The sequence below is a fragment of the Opisthocomus hoazin genome, chromosome 12 (assembly GCF_030867145.1).
Source record: "Opisthocomus hoazin isolate bOpiHoa1 chromosome 12, bOpiHoa1.hap1, whole genome shotgun sequence".
NCBI classification, from domain to species: Eukaryota; Metazoa; Chordata; class Aves; order Opisthocomiformes; family Opisthocomidae; genus Opisthocomus; species Opisthocomus hoazin.
Window position 1 is genome coordinate 16,225,364 of NC_134425.1, and position 21,210 is coordinate 16,246,573.

The 21,210-nt window shown below is 55.7% G+C and overlaps 3 protein-coding genes across 4 annotated transcripts in view; 1 reads left to right on the forward strand and 2 right to left on the reverse strand.

The window, feature by feature from the left end:
* RANBP10 (RAN binding protein 10) overlaps window positions 1-8,314 on the forward strand; it is an 85,930-nt gene extending 77,616 nt beyond the window's left edge. For both annotated transcript variants that reach the window (XM_075434261.1, XM_075434262.1), the window contains exon 14: window positions 1,327-8,314. In XM_075434261.1, the coding sequence (XP_075290376.1) occupies window positions 1,327-1,457 (131 nt within the window). In that variant the 3' untranslated portion in view covers window positions 1,458-8,314. The remainder of the gene's footprint in view (window positions 1-1,326) is intronic.
* A 1,275-nt stretch (window positions 8,315-9,589) lies between these two features.
* On the reverse strand, window positions 9,590-11,215 carry LOC142362907 (C-C motif chemokine 3-like). Its single transcript, XM_075434076.1, has 3 exons — window positions 10,982-11,215; window positions 10,200-10,305; window positions 9,590-9,847 (listed from the first exon to the last, which is right to left on the reverse strand). The coding sequence occupies exons 1-3, from the start codon at window positions 11,121-11,123 to the stop codon at window positions 9,757-9,759; spliced, it is 339 nt and encodes a 112-aa protein (XP_075290191.1). The 5' UTR covers window positions 11,124-11,215; the 3' UTR covers window positions 9,590-9,756.
* Window positions 11,216-15,001: 3,786 nt separating this feature from the next.
* On the reverse strand, window positions 15,002-16,280 carry LOC104328597 (C-C motif chemokine 17-like). The gene is made up of 3 exons (XM_075434065.1): window positions 16,170-16,280; window positions 15,685-15,796; window positions 15,002-15,323 (listed from the first exon to the last, which is right to left on the reverse strand). Exons 1-3 carry the CDS (start codon window positions 16,234-16,236, stop codon window positions 15,218-15,220), a joined length of 285 nt encoding a protein of 94 aa, XP_075290180.1. The 5' UTR covers window positions 16,237-16,280; the 3' UTR covers window positions 15,002-15,217.
* Between the last annotated feature and the right edge of the window lie 4,930 nt (window positions 16,281-21,210).

Below are 21,210 nucleotides of genomic sequence, written 5' to 3' on the forward strand. Positions count from 1 at the left end.
CCCTCCTCAGTCCTCCGACCTGAATGTTTATGCTTGTTCTCCCATTTTCCTTAGACAAGAATGTTCCTTGGCCCAACAGTTTGTTGTATTTTACTCTCTTATCTTGCACCTGTTATAGTAAAGGCAGTCACTTTCCCTGATGGATTTCTTGGGCTTGCGGTCAGTGGGTTGCCATGTCGATGCTGACCATCCCGGCATCTTCAGCTCCAGAAAATCCCATGGTGGAGAGATGGGCATAGTGAGAATGAGGTTATGGTATGCCACCAGTCTGCAAGAAGGTGATTGTTTCATTCTAGACTGGGCCCTTGATCCTGCCCCCAGACCCTGCACATGCTGTGTCATTGCTCAGGTAACCTCACAGGACACTCCCTGCTCTGGGTTAGCCCAGTCCGTCCGCAGCCGGCCAGACACTGTCCGCCAGGCAGCTGCTCTGCCTCAGAAACCCCTGCTCGGCTCTGGTGCGCAGTCCACCTCGCTGTGCCCAGCCGTATTTCCTCGTGGCTCTGTGCACCTCGTATTGAGCGTGCCAGAAGGAGTTTTACAGATTGGCTTCTGGGGGAAGGAACGGCCTGATGGACCAACCCATGAGGGCTCCCGTTCTGAGTAAAGGAACAGAAATGATGCGGTTTGGGAAGGAGAGCCCCGTCCCTGACAGCCAGCATGGGTGGGTGCCCGGCAGGGTGGCTCAGTTCAGCCATTGTTTGTCCAGGGCTTGAGGAGCACAGACAGGTTGCTGAGGGGTGTCACCAGGGAGACGTGAAAGATGCTGTCTGGGCATGCTTTGTCACCCGGGTTGCAAGATGCTTTGTCTAGCTCAGCTGAGGGTTCCCTCTTCTGTACATAGCAAACATGACGTTGAAAAGAAGCAGTGACCAGCGAGTGAGTTTGTCTAGAGCTTGGACTACTGTTGTAGTCTTCTACGAGGGGGAGGAATGGAGAGGCTGCCTCTCACTCGGTGCAAGTTTCTCCTGCCTTTCCCCATTCTTCCACACTTTGATCTCTCATGCTTTGAGGGTTTTCTGGCAGACACTGAGGCAGCAGGAGCTCCACTGCCTGTTTCTTGCTCCGGACACCACAGCAGCACTTTCTCAGAGGCCCTGTGGAGCTGTGGCCCCATGTGGGATGTGTCGTGGGTGGTGGGGTGTGCGGAGGAGCAGCGGTGCAGAGCCAGCATTGCTCAGGAGTAGCTTCCTTCCAGAGCCAGTGCCTTCTGCCCGGGACGCTGGGCTTGGTGTCCGGTAGGACTGAGAGGGGCTCGAGTGCAGGTGATCCAGCATGCAGCCACGACACCTCTTCCTAAACCAGTTTCTTTTTTTGCCCCTACAGAATCTCAGAACCTGCCAAAGCAGCCCCCGCTGATGCTTGCCCTGGGCCAGGCCTCGGAGTGTTTGCGGCTCATGGCTCACGTGGGCTTGGGCTCCTGCTCCTTTGCCAGAGTAGACGACTATTTGCACTAGCCACCAGAGCAAGACAGAGTTGACATCGTTGAGTGCTGCCCTTCACCCTCCATTGCTGCCACTCTACACCACCACCTCGTTCGATAGCCTGACCTCCCTGCCACCAACACCCGCTCTAGCACACACATCCACACTGCCTGTGAAAGGACTGGGCGAGTCCCTCGCTGTGCGGCTGTTCTGGCCCCGGGAACAACCGGCAGACCTTACCCGTCTCCCTGCCGTGGCTGCGGCTCCAGCAGCACTCAGTATTTCGCTGGTTATTCTAATGTAGCGCCTTCCGATGTAGGGGTTTCTCTTTATTTTGGTTTGAGTTGTTTCTCATGGTTCCACCAGTATTTTATCTGGAGAGTGTTGCTGAGCTGGTTTCTGCTGATTTACCGAGGAAGCTCGTCAAGCTGGTGACAGCTTGTTCTTTTCTTCCCTTCTCCCTCCATCATGCACGTACAGCATCGTCTTCTGTGCTAGTTGTCTGAACTCTTCTCGCAGTGGCAGTTCAGAGGGATTTTTTTTTATTTTATTTGAATCCTGTTTATTAAAAAGGTCTCTTCCACCTCCACAAAGTCATTGATGTATTTATTGCCCACAGACTCGGCCCCAGCCGTACACATCATACAGCCTCGCAGGGGACCTGGTGAGGTAGGTCCTGTCACGCACAGCTGGGAGTTGGAGGAGCACGGTCCTTCATGTGCGTGCCTCTCTGAGAGCACAAGGCTCTCACATGCATGTCTTTGTGAGTGGGAAGAGCAGAAGACCTGACACTGCCTACGGTAGTGGCTGCACTGCAGAAGCATCTCCCAGCCCTGAGAAATAGGTAAATCCAGCTCTCACAGCCGCGAGGGGGACAGGACTGACGAATATGAAGTCGTCTGCCACTCTGTTGGTAGATGCAGGTCACGTTAGCCGCGAGAAACATCCGTTGGGCTGTCAGTTTGTGTGTCAAATCACAGATCCCCCTTTTTCTCCTCGTGGGAGGGCTCTGTCGCTGAGGCTCAGTAGTGTTTACTGACCCCTCTGCGCAACACTGATCTAAACGAGCATGTCAGGATTTCGGAAGGGTCTTGAGAACGCTGGTGTGAGCTGTGCTCACCCTCGCAGGCTGTGCACGCCGAGCTCAGGTTGTGGGTTAGGGTCAGCGCTAGCTTGGTCAGGTCTCAGCCGCTCAGAAGGGAGCAGCGGTGTTTCTTTAAGGATTACTAAGGAAATTATTTTAGTTTCAGGTCCAAAAGCGACCAGCAAGGATCTGTGGGTGAGTAACCTCTGAGTAAGCTGGACTAACGAGTCACTGCTGCGGTGTGTGTCAGGCCTAAGGGCTGAAGTGCTGTTAAGCTTTCAGCGTTCAATCCGTCTGCCTGTCAGTGTTCCTGAGCGTGTCCTTTTAACGGGCAAGGCTGTGGTGGGACCGCGCGCTGTGCATCCACTGGTGTGCCGTCAGGAGACTGCACGTTCCGTCTGGCTGCGCGGGAGCGATTGCGGTGCTGCACCAAGCGAATTCTAGCTCGGAGAAGGGCCTGGGGGAGGTCAAACCCAACGTGTATTTTAGTGCTGTTCTTGAATTTTGTTTTTGTTTTGGAAGGCTTGATGAAAGATGAACGGATTGTGTTGAAGATTGCCCTTAAAATGGGGGTTAGCCTGTGCCAGGGCTTCAAGGAGAGCGAGGGCTCGTGTGCCACTGAAGAAAGGAAGGTAGAGTGTGACCTCTGTGCAGCAGCCCGGGGTTTGAAGGGCTTTCTGCCTTTGCAGCTGGAACATGAGGTCTGAAATCAAGGCAGAGCAGGGGGGCAGAAGGCGGCTGTGGCAATGGATGTGCAGATGGCGTTGGAGGTGATTGGGAATGCCCGTCGCTACCTTTTGGTGAAGGTTGTGAAGCGGTGCTAGAACCATGGTGGTGTAAGAAAACAGGCAACAGAAGGTTTAGAGGTGGGGGAGATATTTTTATTAGATCAACTCATCTAGTTGAAAAAAGCAGAGGGACCTCTATGTACCGAAGCCGTTCTTCTAGGTGGATAGGAGCAAAGGACTGCACTAAGCAGAAGAATTCAACTTGTGAATATGGGGCTGCTGTTTTAATTCTGGGGGGAACATCTCGTGTGCCTGAAAGCCCACCGCTTGATGTTCAGCTCTGCTCGTTGTCCTAGCGATGGGTGTTGCCCCAGCCTGCAGTCCTTACCTCGCTGCGGTTGCAGAGACGTATTGGCTCGGTGGGCAGGCTGCTTTCGGGGAGCGGACCTGCTGCTGGACCTGCCAGGCTGCCCAGCCTGACCCACTGTGCCCCGGTGCCATTGGTCAACCCGAGGCAGCATCGGAACGTGGCCTGGTGAGGCGACTCTCTGCCAGCTCTCCACTTCTTAGACCAAGGCTCAGGGCCGATTGTGGGTGCGTGCGTTGGAAATGCTCTGGTACCTGGCTTTGCCTTTCACGGTTGGTGACTCCTGCTGCTGTTGGTCTTCATTTAACTTGCTGCTATCTGGCTGCAGCCAGACCTCTCTTCTGTCATTGTAGCAACATCATCTTTAGCTCTTTCGGAGTTTTCTTTGTTCCTTCTCTTTGTGGTAGTTTAAGCCACGTCTCTGTCACGTGTCATACTAATACCCCACTTGGTCTCTCGGTAAAGCTGTGCTGACTCTCCTGGGGCATTTTTTTTGTTTTGGTTTTCCTTTCGCTACAAAAAGCCCAAGAGATGCTCCTCGATACCTGGTGATACTGGTGCCAAGATTTTCTTGGAGACCCTCCTGCAGTAGAAACCGTCTTGCTGTCGTGTTGTGGTTAGCTGAGAGGCCACACTCTGACGATGATTAATTGCGTGTGGCAGGGCTGAGTCGCTCCTCCTGCTGCTGACGGTCTGCGTCACGTCGTGGCAGCAGATCCCTGCAGACTCGGCAGCGTGATGCTTTCATCTTCGAGCACTCAAAGCAGTAGTGCCAAGCTGAGTTGGTTTTCCCTTTCCACTTGGCCCAGTTCCTAATTGGCCACACAGCTGTAACCAGCACCCGTCGCTGCCGCCAGCTCCTGTACCTGGTGTCCTGGTTCTCGGCTTTGGGGAGTGCAAAGGCTTTTCTGCTGTGGCGTATCCATCGCACGCCTATTGCTTGGGGGTTTTTTAATTTCAGGTGTTCTTGTGGTTTCACTGGTGGTTTCTGTGTGTTGTGCTCACATTCTGGCTAACGCGGTCTTGACTCCATGTGGGGAAGAGAAACGTGTTTGCAGCGTGTGCTGGAGGTGTAGGCTTCAACCTGCCACTGATTCGTAGGAGAGATTCCTGACTTGGTTCTCCGAGGTTGTTTTTCAAAGCCTCTTGGTCTCTGAGTGTCCCTGGCTGCTCCTCGATGGCTCGTGTCAGCTGAGACTTGGTTTGAATTGCTGCAGTTGTTTTAAAAAACGAACAGAACTAAATTGATTTGAGGTCTTTAACACTGAATGTGGTTCTACACCTAACCAGAGGCTTCATGCAGCTTAAAAATTACTTTTATAAGGGATTTGTTGTTCTAAGTGCCTTGTGCTTTGCTCAGAGACAGATGAGCCAAGAACACTCCAGCTGAGACTCCGCTTCATCTGGGCAGTCCCTCTCGATGTCGCTTCTCCCAAGAGTCCTTCAGTAAAGCCACCTAAAGGGTTGTGTAGCCCTTAGTAGAAGCTGCTGGCTTCCCAGTGCTTGGTGGGGGTGACGAGGTCTCAGCTGTGGCCCAGCGTTACGATGACGCTGATGGTGTTGGGTACAGGACTTCCAGCGTGTGAGGCTGACACGTAGGTTGCTCTCCTGGGCTGACTCGAGGTCCTGGCCGAGGGGTGTTGGAACCACAGCCAGACCCTGCTCGCAGGAGACATTTCTCACCACGCAGCCTGGGAGAGGCGTTCTGGCAGTGCTGTCCTTCCCAGGATGCGTGAAACGCTGCAGCTCTAACGATGACACCTCTTCCAGCCCTGACGTGTCTGCAGAGGGTCCCAGCGCTCAGCTGATTTGGCCGGTGTCCCCACCGAGGAGCTGGAATCTGTGCGGGGGGGGCACCGACCAGCCGCCTGCTCTCGACACCGGCAGCTCCACTGCCTTCCTCGAACCCAGCGCTGCAGCAAGGGCCTTGCAGAAGGAGAATGTCTCACAGGGACTGGGTGGAAACCTGCTTTCAGGGGTGGTGAACTGCAGCCTTGCACGTCACGGGCTTTGGTTTTGAGCCCAGTGCCCTGCCTGGTAACATTTTAGGAACTCCAGACCTAGACCCTTGGCTAAAATGTCCTTCAGTGGTTCTGCAGAGAGAGCTCCACCGCGCTGCATTCCATCACCAGGTTTTTCTCACTGTGGACAAGGGTCCATGCTGTCCCCACAAGCTGTGAGTGAGAGCAGTCGCATCGACAGTGGCATGGGAGAACTTTGAAGTGAGATGAGGGGTCAGTTCAGGAGTTGGAGGCATTGGAGTAACTGGGAGAAGTGTTTCAGGGCAGCGTATCCACCTCGTACGCCTTTGTACTCCAGCCTCTGACCGTCGTAGTGGCCTTCGCTGGGTGCATTCCAGTCTGTGGACATCTCTCCTGTACCAGGGGACCCACATCTTGTTCCTCTTGTTCTTCTTGGAACCATCTTGTTCAGATGATTCCTCTTGCTGCTCTGCATTCCTATCCTAGCAGGTCTTTAACTAAAGCTGATTTGAGATGTAGAGGGTCGAGCGAGCTCTCGGTCAAGCTCTCGAGCGGGCTGGGTGGGCAGCAGTCTATCTCCCGTCCATCCTTAGGTGTGCTCTCAGAGCCAGCTTGTCTGGGGAGAGCTTGCTGCTGCCGGGTCTCCCTCCTTGCTCCTTCGCCTCCACAATCACGGTGTTCTCCCAGCTGTGTGAATGCCGAGAGCGGCGTCAGCAGTGTCTGGCACCGCCGGAGCTGCTTTGAGACCAGGGGTCGGCTCTGCAGCTCGTGCCAGCAGCGCGTTGGCTGAGCGTGGACGCGGCATGGAACCACACGGAAGGCGTGTGGTTGTCGGTGCTGTGGCCTGTTGCCGTTCCCAGCGTTGTGGTGGTGCTCGCCATGCTGCCTGGCTGGGACGCCAGGAGATGCCGCTGTGGCTGGCGGGGAGAACGGGCCCCCTCGGGACTATCGCTCCCTGTGGCTGCGTACACCTGGGATTTTCCCATCTGCTCCCTTATTCCTTCTGGTTTCTTGCAGCGACACCTCTACCTGTCCTCAAGCTCTGTCCTGGTTTTTCACGTAGCCTTATTAAGGCATCTTTACCATTCTATAAATAGCTTTGTTCTTGAGGCTCCCTTGAACAACTGGAATGAGTAGAGCTGGTGTAACTCACTCTGGGGACTGATTTTATCCCTTTCCTCCTCGGGCATCAGAGACGATGATCTCCTCCTCCAGCAAAGCAAACCTTGGTGGATTGCTGTGATGCTGCTGCTGCGCTTCGGTACCTTAATACTCACGTAGCGCATGTTGGGTAGGTGCAAGGTTCAGAGCTCCTCCTGCCGTCGAGGTGTTAGTTGAGGTGGTGGCCCGTGACAGCCAGGCTCCATAGCAGTGTGCGGTGCTGGGAAGCTCCGTGGTGCCTAACGCGCTGTTAGCGGCCTGAGCGGAGTGGGTCTCTCGCAGAGCGGGTGTCGGGGCTCCAGCCACACGTCTCTGTCACCAGGAGGGGGACATGGCAGGGGACATGTGCTGTCTGCTGCCGGGACCCTTCTGCTGCCCCAGAAGCGTGAGTGACGGAGGGAACTGCAGTCCCGACGCTCTGACTGGGAGCCAGCAGCTGGCTGCGAACCACGTCCCGTCTGTGGGTTGGAGAGCTGGAGGCAGCGGTGGTGGGGTGAGCGCGGGGGGGCTGCAGCCACTCTGGGGAGGAAAGGGGGCTGGTTGAGAGCCCGGAGGCGTCTGGCTGCTCTCCATCAGCCTTCCCTGCTCCGAGAGGCAGTGGGTGCTGGGTGGGTGAACGTGGTGTGTCCATCCCTCTCCCTGCGTCCCGCACTGGCGCTCGGAGCCTGCAGCCGAGGGTTCCTCCGGGCGTGAGGAGCACGTGTCCCGCCAACTGTTTTATTTCCAAGAGGGAGGCCTGACAGTCTCCTGCTCGCGGGAAGCCGAGTTCCACGTGGGATTTAGGCTCGCATTGCTGCAGAAAGGATGCTCCTTGTCGAATGTCCCCTGGCCAGGCAGGCACCTTGTCTCGGTCGCTGTGCTTGGGTCCAGGCGCGTGCTCCGAGCCCTTTGCTGGGGGGGCTTCGGCTGCGTCCTTCCCCTGGGAGGGAGCACAGCAGGCTGGCGCAGGCTGGGCTTCTTGCAAGCTCGGGCTTGGAGAACGGAGGAGCAGCAGCGGCTCTGGGGGTGAGGAGGCTTTTTAAAAGAAAATTTAAAAAATACGCATGTGGTGACTCTTCCAGGCCAAGGACTCTGTGCTGGCGTTTGGCTGGGGTCGTCTCTCGGTCCTGCCGGTGCATGCTCTCTACGCTCTCCGGAGCTCCTGCACGCTCTGGCGAGCCCCAGGTGCTGCCCGCCGCGCGGGTCACTCACTCCTGCTGGTTGCTCAAAACTCAGGTATGAAACGCTCGGCCGGAGCGTGGGGTGCAAGGTTCTCCGCAGGTTTCCAGCCAGCCCTGGAGGAACAGCCGCCGTCAGGCTGTGGCAGGGCAGATCCCCGTCACTTTTGGAGCTGGGGGGTTCTCCTCCTTGGTGCAGCAGCAGCAGCTAAGTGGACATTACACAAGGCGTGCGCGTCGGTTCAGTCTAAGCTTAGTATTTGTGAATTAAGTTATCTGACGCTTCGCATGAAAACTTCAAAAAGGGGGGGGGGGGATTTTAACTGAGAAAAAGCCTATGAAAATATACTGGAAATATGGTAAAGATATCGATGTTCTGCTGTACATTGACAGAATTATTTTTATTAAAATACGCATCCATGTGCAAGAGCTGGCGTGGAGCCGTGTGATTTGTCCGTCTCCGCTCGCCGGGGCGGGCGAGGCTACGTGCCCCCACACACGGGCTGAGGTCCGGTGCAGGGCTGCCTGCCATTGGGCAGGGTGGTGGGGTGGTTGGCTCTGGAGGCATCGCCCTGCGAGCGCTCGGTGAAGTAGCTGGGTGCTGCCTGGCGGGGCTGAGCTGGCTCCGAGGTGAGCTTTCCCTGCCTAGGGCTGAGCGGACTCACGGACAACTGTGAGAGGGAGCCAAGCCATTACGGGTTTCGAGTAAGTCCTCACCAGCTTTGGCAACAGATATTTATGGGGCGGTTCATGATCACAGAATCACAGCATGGTAGGGGTTGGGAGGGACCTCTGTGGGTCACCCATTCCAACCCCCTGCCGAAGCAGGGTCACCCAGAGCAGGCTGCACAGGACCACGTCCAGGCGGGTCTTGAATATCTCCAGAGAAGGAGACTCCACAACCTCCCTGGGCAGCCTGGGCCAGGGCTCCGTCACCCTCAGAGGGAAGAAGTTCTTCCTTGTGTTCAGCTGGAACTTCCTCTGCTTCAGTTTGTGCCCGTTGCCCCTTGTCCTGTCACTGGGCACCACTGGAGTGAGTCTGGCCTTGTCCTCCTGACACCCACCCTGCAGATATTTAGAGGCATTTCTAAGGTCCCCTCTCAGCCTTCTCTTCTCCAGTCTGAACAAGCCCAGCTCCCTCGGCCTTTCCTCGCAGGAGAGATGCTCCAGTCCCCTCCTCATCCTTGTAGCCCTCCGCTGGACTCTCTCCAGTAGCTCCTCATCTTTCTTGAACTGGGGAGCCCAGAACAGGACACAGCACTGCAGATGGGGCCTCACCAGGGCAGAGTAGAGGGGGAGGAGAACCTCCCTTGACCTGCTGGCCACACTCTGCTTAAGGTGTGAAGGGTTCTGTGGATCGTTATCTTCTCCCTGAACCCTCCACTCCCGACCACCTAATCGTGGAGTGTCTACAAAGCCTGTGGGGCTGAGGGCATGCTGTAAGGACGCATAGCCTTATCTATGGGTAAGGGTAACCTCACCTACGGGTCCTTGACCTGTGGGTCAAGACCTGGCCCCGCTGTCACATTCCCGATGAAGCGCACCGTGACCAGGCAAAGTTTGCTCCGAGCCTGGAGCAGCACTTGCCTGTGGCGAAGGGGGTTTTTGGTTGCACCATGTCCTGGCCTTGTACGATCCGCTCCTTGGGCTGAAGAATCAGGGAAAAATTCAAAGAGCAGCCTGTGGAAAAGAGTCTTTATTATAAATATTTGCTCTGCTGGGCACATCCTAGCAGGGCAGTGACAGTGGGAGAGACTCCCATGCCGCTGTTGACACCCTTGGGAGAAGCTCTCCCTCTGGAGATGGGAGCGCTGGGTGGGCGAGTCAGGTGGTGGGCGGCAAGGAGGAGGATTTTATTTTTTCCTTGAAACTTTTTCCATGGCTTTCTTCACCCAGGGCTTCTCAGGGTCGGCGCAGACCTTGTTACCGCTGGCAGCCACAATCCTGCAGTGAGAAAGTGAGGAAAGGGAGTGAAAACATGAAGCGTGAGCCTTTCCCTTCCCATGCGCTGCTGCTCCCCTCCCTGTGTGCAGCCCCGTCCTGGATGGAGCCTTGGAGCCATCTCCCACAGCCTGTGCCCTACTCAGGCTGGTGGGGCACAGCTGACTCTTCCCAGACCGCTGGCATTGGCAGAAACCCCAATTTTTTTCCCCCTCTGCCCACCCCAGAGAGCTGCTTTCCTACCATGGCCCCCCCCAGGCACATGGGAGGGGGCTGTCTGCGGGGCAGGACGGGATGGGGGGCTGCTGTTGCTCCCAGCCGTGCCGGGGCGGGAGGCGAACCCCGGGGTACTCACACGACTGCCCGCAAGACGCAGCTCCTCGGCGTCTGGTAGAAACTCTGCACGTGTCGGATGCTCCTCTTCGCGTAGCTGTAGCAGCATTCGACGGGTGTGTGGTGGGCTGTGAAGGAAAGGGAGAGGCATTGTGAACGCCCTCGGTAGCATTTTGCAACTAATCGCGTTGCCAGACGACGACACCGCAGGCTTTGGATCACAGGATGGAGGCCGTGGAGTTCCTCGGCAGCTCCCACAGCAAGGATTCGTTTCCCGTCGGGGCAGCAAGCACAGGATTGGGAAACTGGGATGGCAGTGGGGAGGGGGATGGTGCGGGACCCGGCACCCCACAGCCCGCAGCTACCAAAGGTGAGGTTGGGGTGCTCGGTCTGGAGACAAGGTTTTGGGGGCTTCCAAAGAGGGGGTCGCAAGGTGTTTTGGGAGGCTCCAAACGGCTGCGCACGCTTCCCCTTGCCTTCAACCGCTTGCTCATCCAGCCCAGACCTGCAGGACGGCTGCAGGAGTCTCCTCCAAGCTCCTGCAGCATATACCCAGGCCCCTTAGATCTCCTCTGTGGAGGAACCTCCCAAGGTCATGGCTCACCACACCACCAGCCCTGCAGCCGGCTTTGCGGAGGCCACCCAGCCCCAGGAGCCATCTCCATTGTCCCTGCACCCCAAGACCCACAGCCCTGCCCCGGCCAGGGGCTTGCTCCTCCCACCAGCAGCACCGTCCCCCTCCCCGCTGGGGTTCCTTGCCTGTCCCACCCATGGGGATGTCCCCGGCAGGATGGGGTGCCTTACCTACTGCACAGTCCAGGGAGAAAGGGAGGAGCAGGGCAAGCAGCAGGACCGACCTGGCAGTGAGCATGGTGGCTGCGTGATGGTTCTTTCCCGGACTCTGCTTTGTGCTGCCCTGCTCGGCGTCTGTGGCTTTGGCTTCCATAACACCGTGATTTATCCTCTGCCTCCACCCACGTTAACTGCTCTTCCAAAAGTTTTGGACCTGTTCTAAGAAGCCTCTTCCCAGGGACAAGGGGATTTCTGTCACAGTTTCTTCTAGGGTCACGTCCAGCGGTGGACGGAAGAGGCCGAGGCCACTTCTGCTTTCTGCGGAAGAGCCGCAAGGCTGCGAGGGGCTTCCAGGAGGCTTTGGGGGAACCGAAATCTACTCAAGAAAGCAAATTAAAACCAACTTTCTGTGAAAGCAGGACATCAAGTCTAATGGTCCCTGTTTACATCTAACAGGCGAGACAACCCAAAACCTCTGAGCAGGAGCAGGTTATTAACAGGTTTAGCTGAGTCATCAAAGGCAAGTGACTAACGAGTCCCCTCCAAACCAGCCTCCCCCACCACCCTGGCCATACCAAGGGCACTGGGTTAGGCAGCAAAGTTCTCGGGATGGGATGGGATGGGGTGGACAGGATGAGATGGGATGGGACGGGACAGAATGGATGGGATGAGGTGAGATAGGATGTTGTCAGATAGAAAAAGCCATACTGGACCGAACTAGGAGGGACTTAAGAGCATTGGGTGGTGGAGATGCACTTGGTGAGTTCAGGAGACATTATGGAAGGGGAAGAAATGGGGCAATGGCAGTGGAGCATCTGAGGAGAGTCTGGGTCTGATCCCAAGCATTGCCTGTGCCTCCCACATTAGCGATGGGATTGAAGTGAGAGTGTCGAAGAGATAAAGTCTTGTGGTCATCAGTGCACAGATGGGTTATTGCTGCAGGAGATGAGACAAACCCTACCACAAGCCCAAGAGAGTCATCCCAGGCCCCAGAGAGGACCCTGACGGCAGGAGGGGGGGTGGCACAGACCCTGGCAGCAGCACCACGGAGCACTGGTGGACATCAGCCCAGCTTCTGTGCAGAGATCTGCTCCCCAGTGAAGTGAGATGCAGCTGCGGTCTGCATGCAAGGAGTGGGTAAGCACCCAGTGGGAACCCACAAGGGATGATGGTGAGCGGGATCATGGGAGAGGACCTGGCTGTGGCTTACGGATGAGGCAAGCCAGGACTTCTGAGAGGAGAAGAAAGGTGGAAACAGACTTCCTTGAAAATTATCTCATGTTTGCGCGGCTTCTTTGGAAGTAGAAAGGAGAAGAAAACAAATCAAATGTGCTGATGACTCTGGTTTGGAAGATGTGGTCTGCAGGACATTGGGTCTGGTGGCCTGGCATGGCGGCAGAGTGGCCATGAGGAGAGCTGGGCATGGCACCGCTGGTTTCTAATGCCACTTCTCCCCAGGAAAGGGCTCTGCAGGAAAAAAACACCTGATGCGCAGCCCCTGAGCCCCCTTCTACAGCCTCTGCATCCCCCCTGGCTTTCCCACCTTCTCCTTTCCAGCTCCTACCACATTCCCCATGTGCAGACCCTCGAGCCCAAGAAGCCACCAGGCTCACACGACCTTCTAGACATCGGTTAAAAGTAAAGGGCTACAATTAAGGAGGAACTGAGCTTTAGAAATTAAAATGGGTAAGCAAGAACAAAAAAAACAACTGTGGAGATGGGAAATACTCTCTGACTCATACAATGTTTTGGTTTTTAAGAAAATGATCATAAAAACTAATAGTTTAACAGGTTATGTGAATCCTCTGCATGATTCATGATAAATATCAAAGAAAACGGAAGAGCACAAGGCACTTGCACACTGGGGATGCTGGTCCCTGACACCAACGCCACCAAAACCCTCTCTGGCGGAAGCCTTCATCACATCAGCCACGGCCAAAAGGCAAAGGCATAACTATAACAATAACCGACTTTCATAAATTCACCAGAGCCTTCTTGCCATGGCTAGGAATAACAGCATTGGAAAAGGTGATAGTAAATGTGTTGAGGGAAATAGTATCACAAACGCTACGGTAGATAGCAAAAAGACCTTACAAACAGGGGTCAAATCTAGCTCTCATATGGTGCTACAACATCAAGTAGCATCAGGGCATAGAATCATAGAACCATTAAGGTTGGAAAAGACCTCTAAGCTCATCAAGTCCAACCCCACCACGCCTGCTAAACCATGTCCCCAGGTGCCACATCCACACGTTTTCTGAACCCCTGCAGGGATGGGGACTCCACCACTGCCATGGGCAGCCTGTGCTGGTGCTTGACATGATGAGATGCTAGAGGCCAAAGGAGGGGTTTGTGCTCCCATTAACACCGGTTGCTGTTTCTGTGTAGACCAAGACAAAAGAATAGAAACAGATGTAAGGACAATCCAAAGCCACCTAAAGTTTTTTCACAGCATTTTAAAAAACCAACCCCTTTTGATGGGTGGGGTTGGACACCAGACATTGGCAGATGGTTTGGAAATGTGCTTAAATAGTTGCTCAAATCTATGTGTGTTGGGGCTAATGGCTATAGCAGTGACCTAAATGTCAATTAATTGTTGGTTGTGCTGCGATTGTGTGTCTAAGCAGTGGGCGATTACTCAGCAAGAGATAAAGCTGATGGCAATGCAAATGCATGGGAAAGGAAAAGAAATCAAAGCAGAAGAAAACCAACTCTTTAATATACAAGTATAAAGACTGCCCTGGGGTCCCACGTGGCCCTGCCGTGTCCATTCTCCAGTCCCACGGATGCCGCTTGGAGAGGGGATCAGAGGTGGGGTGTCTGTGGGGCTGGTCTGTTCCCTGTGGATCTGGGAACTGGAGGTCTCTTGGGCACCAGGAAGCAGGTGGAGATCTCTGGGGTGCACCAGGAGCTGCTTCGGCTTGAGGAAACCTTTTAAACTGTTGCCTTTCCTCTTCAGAAGCCTGTAGACGGTGCAGACCTCCTGCTTGCTTGATCTTTTGTGCCGTCTCCTGAGAGCTGTGGCACGGATGCCCATGAGACCTCCGGTTCCCAGACCCATGGCATTTCAGGGCATCCCTCAGCGCTGGATGGGGTTTGCCTTTGCCCTGAATGCATCCCTGGAGGTGCTGCAGCCGAAATCCCCTTCCTAAGAGCCGGGAGTGCTGGCAGCGGGGCTTCCAGGGCGGCTGGTGCTCAGAGACTGGCGGGCCATCATCCAGCTGGTGGTGAGTGATGGCTTTTGCATCATTTGGCAGAGTTTCTTTTTGTGGTTTTCTGGTTTTGGTCGGATGGTTTCTCTTTGTTTTCCCCTTCAGCTATTAAACTGTCCTGGGGAGAGAAGGAGGAAGTGGGGGGATGCTCAGAGCTAGGGCGTTTGTCTGGCCGAGTCACTGTGACGTGTGATGGCCATTGCTGCACTGGCCATGGCCAAACACCTGCCTGCCCGGTGGGAAGGGGCGAGTCAATCCCGTATTTTGCTTGGGTAGCACGCCCAGTGTTTGCTTTACCTGTTAAACTGTCTTTAGCTCAGCCTGTGAGTTTTCTCGCTTTTGCCCTCCTGCTTCTCTCCCCCGTAGCAAAGCCCTGGCAGGGCTCACTGGTGAGCTCCCCACAGCCACTGGCATGGCGGGCATTTCTGTGGGGACCCCTCGCCTGCTTCTGCGTCCCACCTCTTCGCTACTTGCCCACAGAATAATCCGTGAGAGCCCTGGGGAAGATGTGGCAGCCTGCAGAGTTACCAGGCAATGCAGGAACCTCCAAGCCTACAACTGCAGGCAGTTTTGCACCTGAAAGCCCTCAGAGGATTCTTCAGCCTGGTTTGAGTACCCAAATTCCCAGAGCATCCATCCATCAGCCTCCCGTCCCCCTCCCTGCCTGCCCCAGTGAGACCCACCAGGTTTTGGGGGGCAGTGGGAAGAGCCCCCCATCCCACGCCAGCTCCGTGGGCATCTCCATGCCTCGACCAGCCGACAGCAGCATGGTTGCTCGGGCCGGGAGAAGAAAGGACACGACTCTCCAATACCCCAAGAAGTAAACCTTTATTTTGTGGCTGTGCGCAGCGGGTGGGTGCTGGCAGGGCCGGCAGCACCCCAGGAGCTGGTGGTCGGCTGGTCGATGTGGCACGGGGCTCCGGGGAGTCAGTGCCATCCCTCAGCAGCAGGGACCTCGGCAGCCCTGTCCAGGAGGATGACTATGAACCTTCCCACCAGGATGCTGGGTAGCTTGAAACGGGGCACCCGCTCTACATCACGGGGTGCAGAGTCCCTTTGTTTTTTGAAGCCTCTCAGCTGCTTTCTTCACCCAAGCCATCTTTGGGTTTGCGCAGATCTCGGTCCCGTTCCTGGTCTGAAACCTGCCAAGATGAAAGGTGAAGCTTGGTGAGAAAACAGCTATAATCATGTCCACACCATCCTCCCTCCGCTGCACTCCTCCTCCTTTCCCTTTGGCCCTGCACGCTGACCCTGAGTACTTGGTGTCCTACAAGCAGCTCATCCTGCAGCCCAGTGCCTCCAGGAGCTGCGACGGACTCGTATCCTTAACCTTGCCTTGTAGAAGCGGCCAGACAGTCATGTCCCCCCCTCTTCATGCTGGAAAATAGCCACTCGTGGAGACCACGCAGACCTGGCCTGGTCCTGTCCCCAGGTGGGATGGATGAACTGAACCCGCGGTGGCCCAGGAGACAGCACGGTGGTGAGGAGGTTACCAGGACTTACACAACTGCTTGGGAAAAACACTCCTTGGGAGTTCTGTAGCAAGAATTCAGGTTAGCCAGCCGGAGCGGGGACTTGGCGTAATGGAAGCAGCACTCAGACAGCGTGTGAGGGACTGGAGAAGACAAAGAGAGACGGTGAACACTGGCTTTGGAAAGCAGTCTGTCAGACCTTCTCCCATGACAAGTCTGATGCACACAACGTCCCCCGAACTTTGCAGATGATGCCACGAGGAGCCTCCGGTGCCCTCCATCCTCCCCAGGGCAGGAGGATGCTCCAGCTTATTGCCCAGCACCACCAGCCCTGCAGCCGGCTTTGCCGAGACTGCCCGGCCCCAGGAGCCATCTCCATCCTCCCTGCACCCCAGGACCCGCGGCCCTGCCTCGGCCAGGGGCTTGCTCCTCCCTCCAGCAGCACCGTCCCCCTCCCCGCTGGGGTTTCTTTCCTGACCTCCCCGACCTGCGGCGGTGGCCCACCACACGCCTTACCTGCATCACAGTGTGGGGAGGTGGTGAGGAGCAGCAGGAGCACCAGGACCATCCTCGCACCGAGCATGGTGGCTGCTCAAGGGCTCTTCCTCGCAGGGTGCTGCACTGCCTCTTCAGGGGAGCTCAACTGTGAGCTTGAGCAAGGAGGTGAGACCATTTATCCTCTCCACCCCGTCCCCGCACTAGCCCTTTTCTGAAGAATTTCAAAAAAATTCAGGCAAAAGCCCTGTGTGTTTTCTTCGGCCGAGGGGATTTCCATGTCACGTGGGATCTTCAGGGTGACTGACCGAGGCGATACCTGGAAAGCCTGAACAGACTTCAGCAATCTCTGCGTTCATCAAGGCAGGTCTGTGGCGAAGCCGCGGGGTCCGCAAGGGAAGTGAAGTCCTCCCCCACGGCAGCGTAGGCTGGAGGGCTCCCGAAGCCACGGAGAGGGGATTCACGGCGATGGGAAAGGCAAAGCCTGGCTTTCTGCGCGAAGTCACTTAGCCCCAGAGCCAGCCTAAGTACTCTGGAGGAGACAGCCGGACGGCTTCTGAACTCCCCGGGGAGCACAGAGCAGAGGCGCGGTGACCACTGCTGCCGCCAGCCCTCCACCGCTCGAAACCTGTAAGATGTCAAACGCTGTCAGAAATTGCATCACATTCTGTGACCTTCCTACGGAGAGGAACATGAGTTTTCCACCAGAAAGATCCCCATTTGTAGCTGGGAAGCGTGGGGTGAAATGAGGAGGGGGTGCAGGCGAGTCCTCCCTTGCAGGCGAGGCTGGTTCAGCCCCTTGGTTTCAGGGCAGGGCAGGAGGCAGAATCAGGCTGAGAAGTGGAAGGAGAAGTTGGTATTCAAAGTTCTTGGGTGTTTTTCCAACATCTTCCCCCCTCTGCAGCCTTGAAGCCTCCCAGATCCTGCAAAGGACCTGCAGAAAGAGGGTCAGCCTCTCTGTGCTGACCTGGGGACAGCTTCCCCGCCCTGTCCTTGACTCCCCCTTCTTCGCTCAGCCACCCAGAACACCAGACCCTTCTGCAGGTCCTTGCCAGCCGTGCACAGCCACTGCTCTGAAGCTCATTTCCCCATTGCCTCTGTTCTTCCAGGCTGTGAGTGGCTGCATGGAGCTGCAGGGTCCCATGCAGACCCCCCGGGGCACCACGGTCCCCCCTCATCTGCTGTGAGCCACCCTCGGGGCCACATCAAGCCCTTCTTCACATTGGCACCCTCCAGCCACCCTCTTCCCCTTTGGAGACAGACATTGTGCCTGGGACTCTGTTATCCCCGGGTAGCTTTTAAAAATTTTTTGGGGAAACCACCCATTCCTGACCCATCAGTTCCTGATGCTGAGACCTGCTCTGGTAATGGCCAGGTCTCCTCAACCCCAGCTGCAGTAGGAGACACATCTCCTGCTGACCAAGGCTCTTCCCAACTTAGTAGAAGCGATCAAAATACATCCTCAGACCCCTGCAGCTGCTGTGCTTTGGCTTAGCTCCTGTGGAGGGATGGAGTCCTTATGGCTCAAAAGCATGAGCTCGCCCAGGAGGAGCTGACATGAGGCCACCCATGCTGTGTAGCCACCAGAAGACTAAAAATAGAGTGTTTCAAATCAGGTCCCACAATCCCAAAGGATGGGGCTGTTCCTTCCTGCGCGTTCAACCCAGCGACTCAGTGTCTCCCTGAGCTGTGATAAACTCCCTGTGCCCTCTTGCAGATCCCCAAAAGCATCTTTCCTTTCTCCCACAGCTTTGCAGGTGATCCCTTCCCTTCTCGATCCCCTCTCCGCCTCTGCTCTGCCCCAGGCTCCCTTCTTGCAGACTCACATGCCTCTCCTGGAACCTCTCCCCAAGCCTGGGCCACGGCTGCTGGGACCAGAGCAGCCTCCCACCTCACAGAGACTGTCCCAGCCTTTTGGAGACCACTCTGCGAGCTGCAGCCAAACTGCAACGTCAAGCTGGGGACATGGGCCAGATTGCTGCTCCCAATGCATATTCATCTTGCCTGTGGCGTGCACAGGAGCAGCACCACTGAGCACAGGTGGCATGACACTGTTGTACCTGTGGTAGATGTCCTCAAGCTGGGGGAACACAGGGTCCCCTGCAGCCACGGACCAAGGGAGCCCACAGCCTGCCCTAATCACGCCTGGGGCAAAGCCAAAGCCACCACCCAAGGGCTGGACCCTGATCAGAACAGAAGGGTTTTGGGGATGGATAGGCATGGTCTTGCTGCAAGCCCAGGGCATGTCTCCCCATGGGCTGAGGCTTTCCCCGACCACCCCTCAGCTACCAGGGACGCTTCAGGTGGGCAGCCAAGGCAGCACACAGTGCTGGTGGCTGAACAAGTACAGGAGCACCCAGCAGCCAAGGTCAGGGAAGAGGCTGGTCTGGATGGAGGGGACCTCGAGAAGCAAAAATACTAGTGGGGGCCGTCTTCTGCAGAGCTGTGCTTGCTCATCTGGCAGAAGATCTGGCCTGGGATGCTCTGCGTCCCCTTTCTCAGATTTTCAAAGCTATCGCTAAGGCAGCCAGACAGTTCATGACTCCCTGGAGACTCTTTCATGTTTATTTTTTTACTTTTTGGGAAGGGAAAGGCCATTAGCTGATGAGTGCTGGAAAGCCCCACTGCCAGCTCAAGTTCTCTTTTCACTTGACTGGGCTCTGGAGAATTTGCTTGTTTACATAAAAAAATAAACAGCATGCCCTCAATTCTGCAAGAGGAGGAGGAGGGAAGCTTGGTGGACACCTCAGGTGCGGCCTTTGCCAGCGATGGTGCCAGCGTGGGGTGGAAGGAGCTGGGCAGAACAAGCCCCACAATTGGAAACGGGCTCCAGCAGAAACACCGAGCGCAGCCAGCTGTGCTGGGAAACGCAGCCACACGGTCATCGCGCTGCTTGGGAAAGCACAGGCTGCGAAAGGAGCTGGGCTGCGAGGCAGGAGCGAGGTGGCCAGGCATCACCCAGGGCCTGAAACCTGTCCCCAGAGAGGCGGTGGGAGGGTCAGGAATGAGCTGCTCCCGATTATCTTCTCTTCTACCCAGTCACTTTGAGTCTTCTCCATTTACAAGATGAAACATTCCAGTTTTTCTTCTCTTGAAACCTCAGCTTTCGGGGTGTAAAGCCTGTCTCCGTTTCTTTGGGATGCTCGCTTCAAGGGTGTCCCCAGCTCAGTTTTGAAGCTCTGGTTGACTCAGGATAGGATCACAAACCAAAGGCGATGTTCTTGTTCCTTCCCGGAGTCAGCGCTCAGCTCCTACAGCCCGGAAAGACACTTTAAGAAGAGGAAAACAGGAGTCTCTTCCAAAGCCTGCTTCCCACAACTGGATGCTGGGGACCACCAAGTACTGGAAGCTGGCTGTCCGAGCCGCATCCTGTGCGGGAAGTCCTGCCCGGCGTCAGGAGGGAAGGAGGCTGCAGGAAGGATGTGTCCAGGAGCTCTTCCCAGGGGATCATCTGCATGGAGTCACAGGGCAGGCTCACCCACCAGCACAGGGGATGGAGCGGGAATTCGCTGCAGCCGGGCAGTGAACCCTTACCATGAGGGCCGAGCGGAGAGGCAGGGGTGGGTGCGCCTGGACCAGATAGTGCAAGCAGGAAGAAGACGGCAAAAAACCCCATGTGATGCCACTTTTCTCCAATGTGCCATAAAGGAGACATTTTTCCGCTTTTCTCCATCGAGGCTGATCAGCTGTCTCGGGGTTAAGTGAAAGGATGGAGCTGGGGTGTCAGGAGGAGCTGCTGCTCTCAAGGAAGACTCTGCGCTGGAGAGGCTCCTGTGCCGGGGGAAGTGAGGGGAACAATGCTTGGCGAGGACCTCAGCCTACGTTTTTCAACCCTGACCTTTTCTGAGCTCCTAAAGACAGCAGCGGAGAGCTGCTTCAGCTCAGCTTTAAAGCAAAGCCATGATAACAGAAAAAGAATAGGTCACGGAAGCAATTTCAGCCTAATTTTTAGTGATTTAATTCTGAACAGAACTGGTCCTGATAACTCCAAGGAGGCAGTAGAACAAGTTAGGAATTTACTTGTTCCTTAGTTTTTTATTAGGACAAAACCCAGCAATCAGAAAAATAAATCTAGTCGAAGGAACATGATGAGAAAGATACATGAAGGCCCTTAGATACTGTGATACAAAATTATTTGTGCCAACTACAGTCTGAGCTGGCAAACTGACACCACATCCCTCCTTGGAGGGCTTATTTGACTCTTTTCTATGGTTTTTTAAAATCATTTGCTTTGTGGCCTTGTAGCTCACCTGGCAGAATTCAAGGGTGCGTCAGAAATGAAGCCTCCCCTGTCACCTGAGATGGTCGCTGGAGAGGTATGGCCCTGGAGAGCCCTGACAACCTCTCCGTTTGCTCTTGCAGCCCTTGCAGTGACGCAAACAGGGAAGTAATCCTCATAAAAGCAGAGATGAAGCCAAAGCAAACCATGGAAGTACCACAGCCACACAGCTGAGCTGCGGCTGCGCAACCGGAGAGCCAGAGCAGCTAAGGGGATGTCCTGCAATCTGCTGAGCCAGCATTATGAACGTGGCAGTGCGCTGGCTTGACCAGAGTCTGCCCTGATGATAGCCGGACTTACGCAACATTTCGTAGAAAAACCACCACGTCGAGCAGGGACAGCCATTTCGTAAGTCGTGATCCGGGTCTCAAACCACAGAGGACGGAGACCTCAGGGTCTCTGCTCCATGGGCATGACTGTGCCCCTCAGACATCACCCTGCAGAGAAGTCGGGGCTTGGGGAAGACAACGGCACAGGCTGCAGGAAGCCTTGAGAGGGGACAAGCCAGGAGATAAGGGTGACCCCAGCATGGGCAGCGTCGTCACCAGTGAGGGTCTCAGCATAGGGGCAGAGCCAGGTGTTGGTAACAGGGTCCATCAGTGGTCCCAGACACACCAAAGTGAGGACCCAGGTCCAGCACCCATTTGGAAGGGTTCAGGAGCATCCATTCAGCAGCAGCAGGAGATGAGGACAGAGATGGGGCTACAACATCAAAGGGTCCAGCCAACCAGCAGACAAGATACCTGCAGCATAGGTCTAAGGTCTGTCTGAAAGACAGGGCCA

What these genes read in the sequence shown, in the direction of transcription:
- LOC104328597 (XM_075434065.1), bottom strand. Translation starts at nt 16,236, where the DNA reads ATGCTCGGTGCGAGGATGGTCCTGGTGCTCCTGCTGCTCCTCACCACC. An exon ending in CTCCCCACACTGTGATGCAG is followed by an intron (nt 15,797 to 16,169) that starts GTAAGGCGTGTG and finishes TGTCTTCTCCAG; the next exon opens with TCCCTCACACGCTGTCTGAG. An exon ending in TGTTTTTCCCAAGCAGTTGT is followed by an intron (nt 15,324 to 15,684) that starts GTAAGTCCTGGT and finishes TCATCTTGGCAG; the next exon opens with GTTTCAGACCAGGAACGGGA.
- LOC142362907 (XM_075434076.1), bottom strand. Translation starts at nt 11,123, where the DNA reads ATGGAAGCCAAAGCCACAGACGCCGAGCAGGGCAGCACAAAGCAGAGT. An exon ending in CTCCCTGGACTGTGCAGTAG is followed by an intron (nt 10,306 to 10,981) that starts GTAAGGCACCCC and finishes TTTCCTTCACAG; the next exon opens with CCCACCACACACCCGTCGAA. An exon ending in TGCGTCTTGCGGGCAGTCGT is followed by an intron (nt 9,848 to 10,199) that starts GTGAGTACCCCG and finishes TTCTCACTGCAG; the next exon opens with GATTGTGGCTGCCAGCGGTA.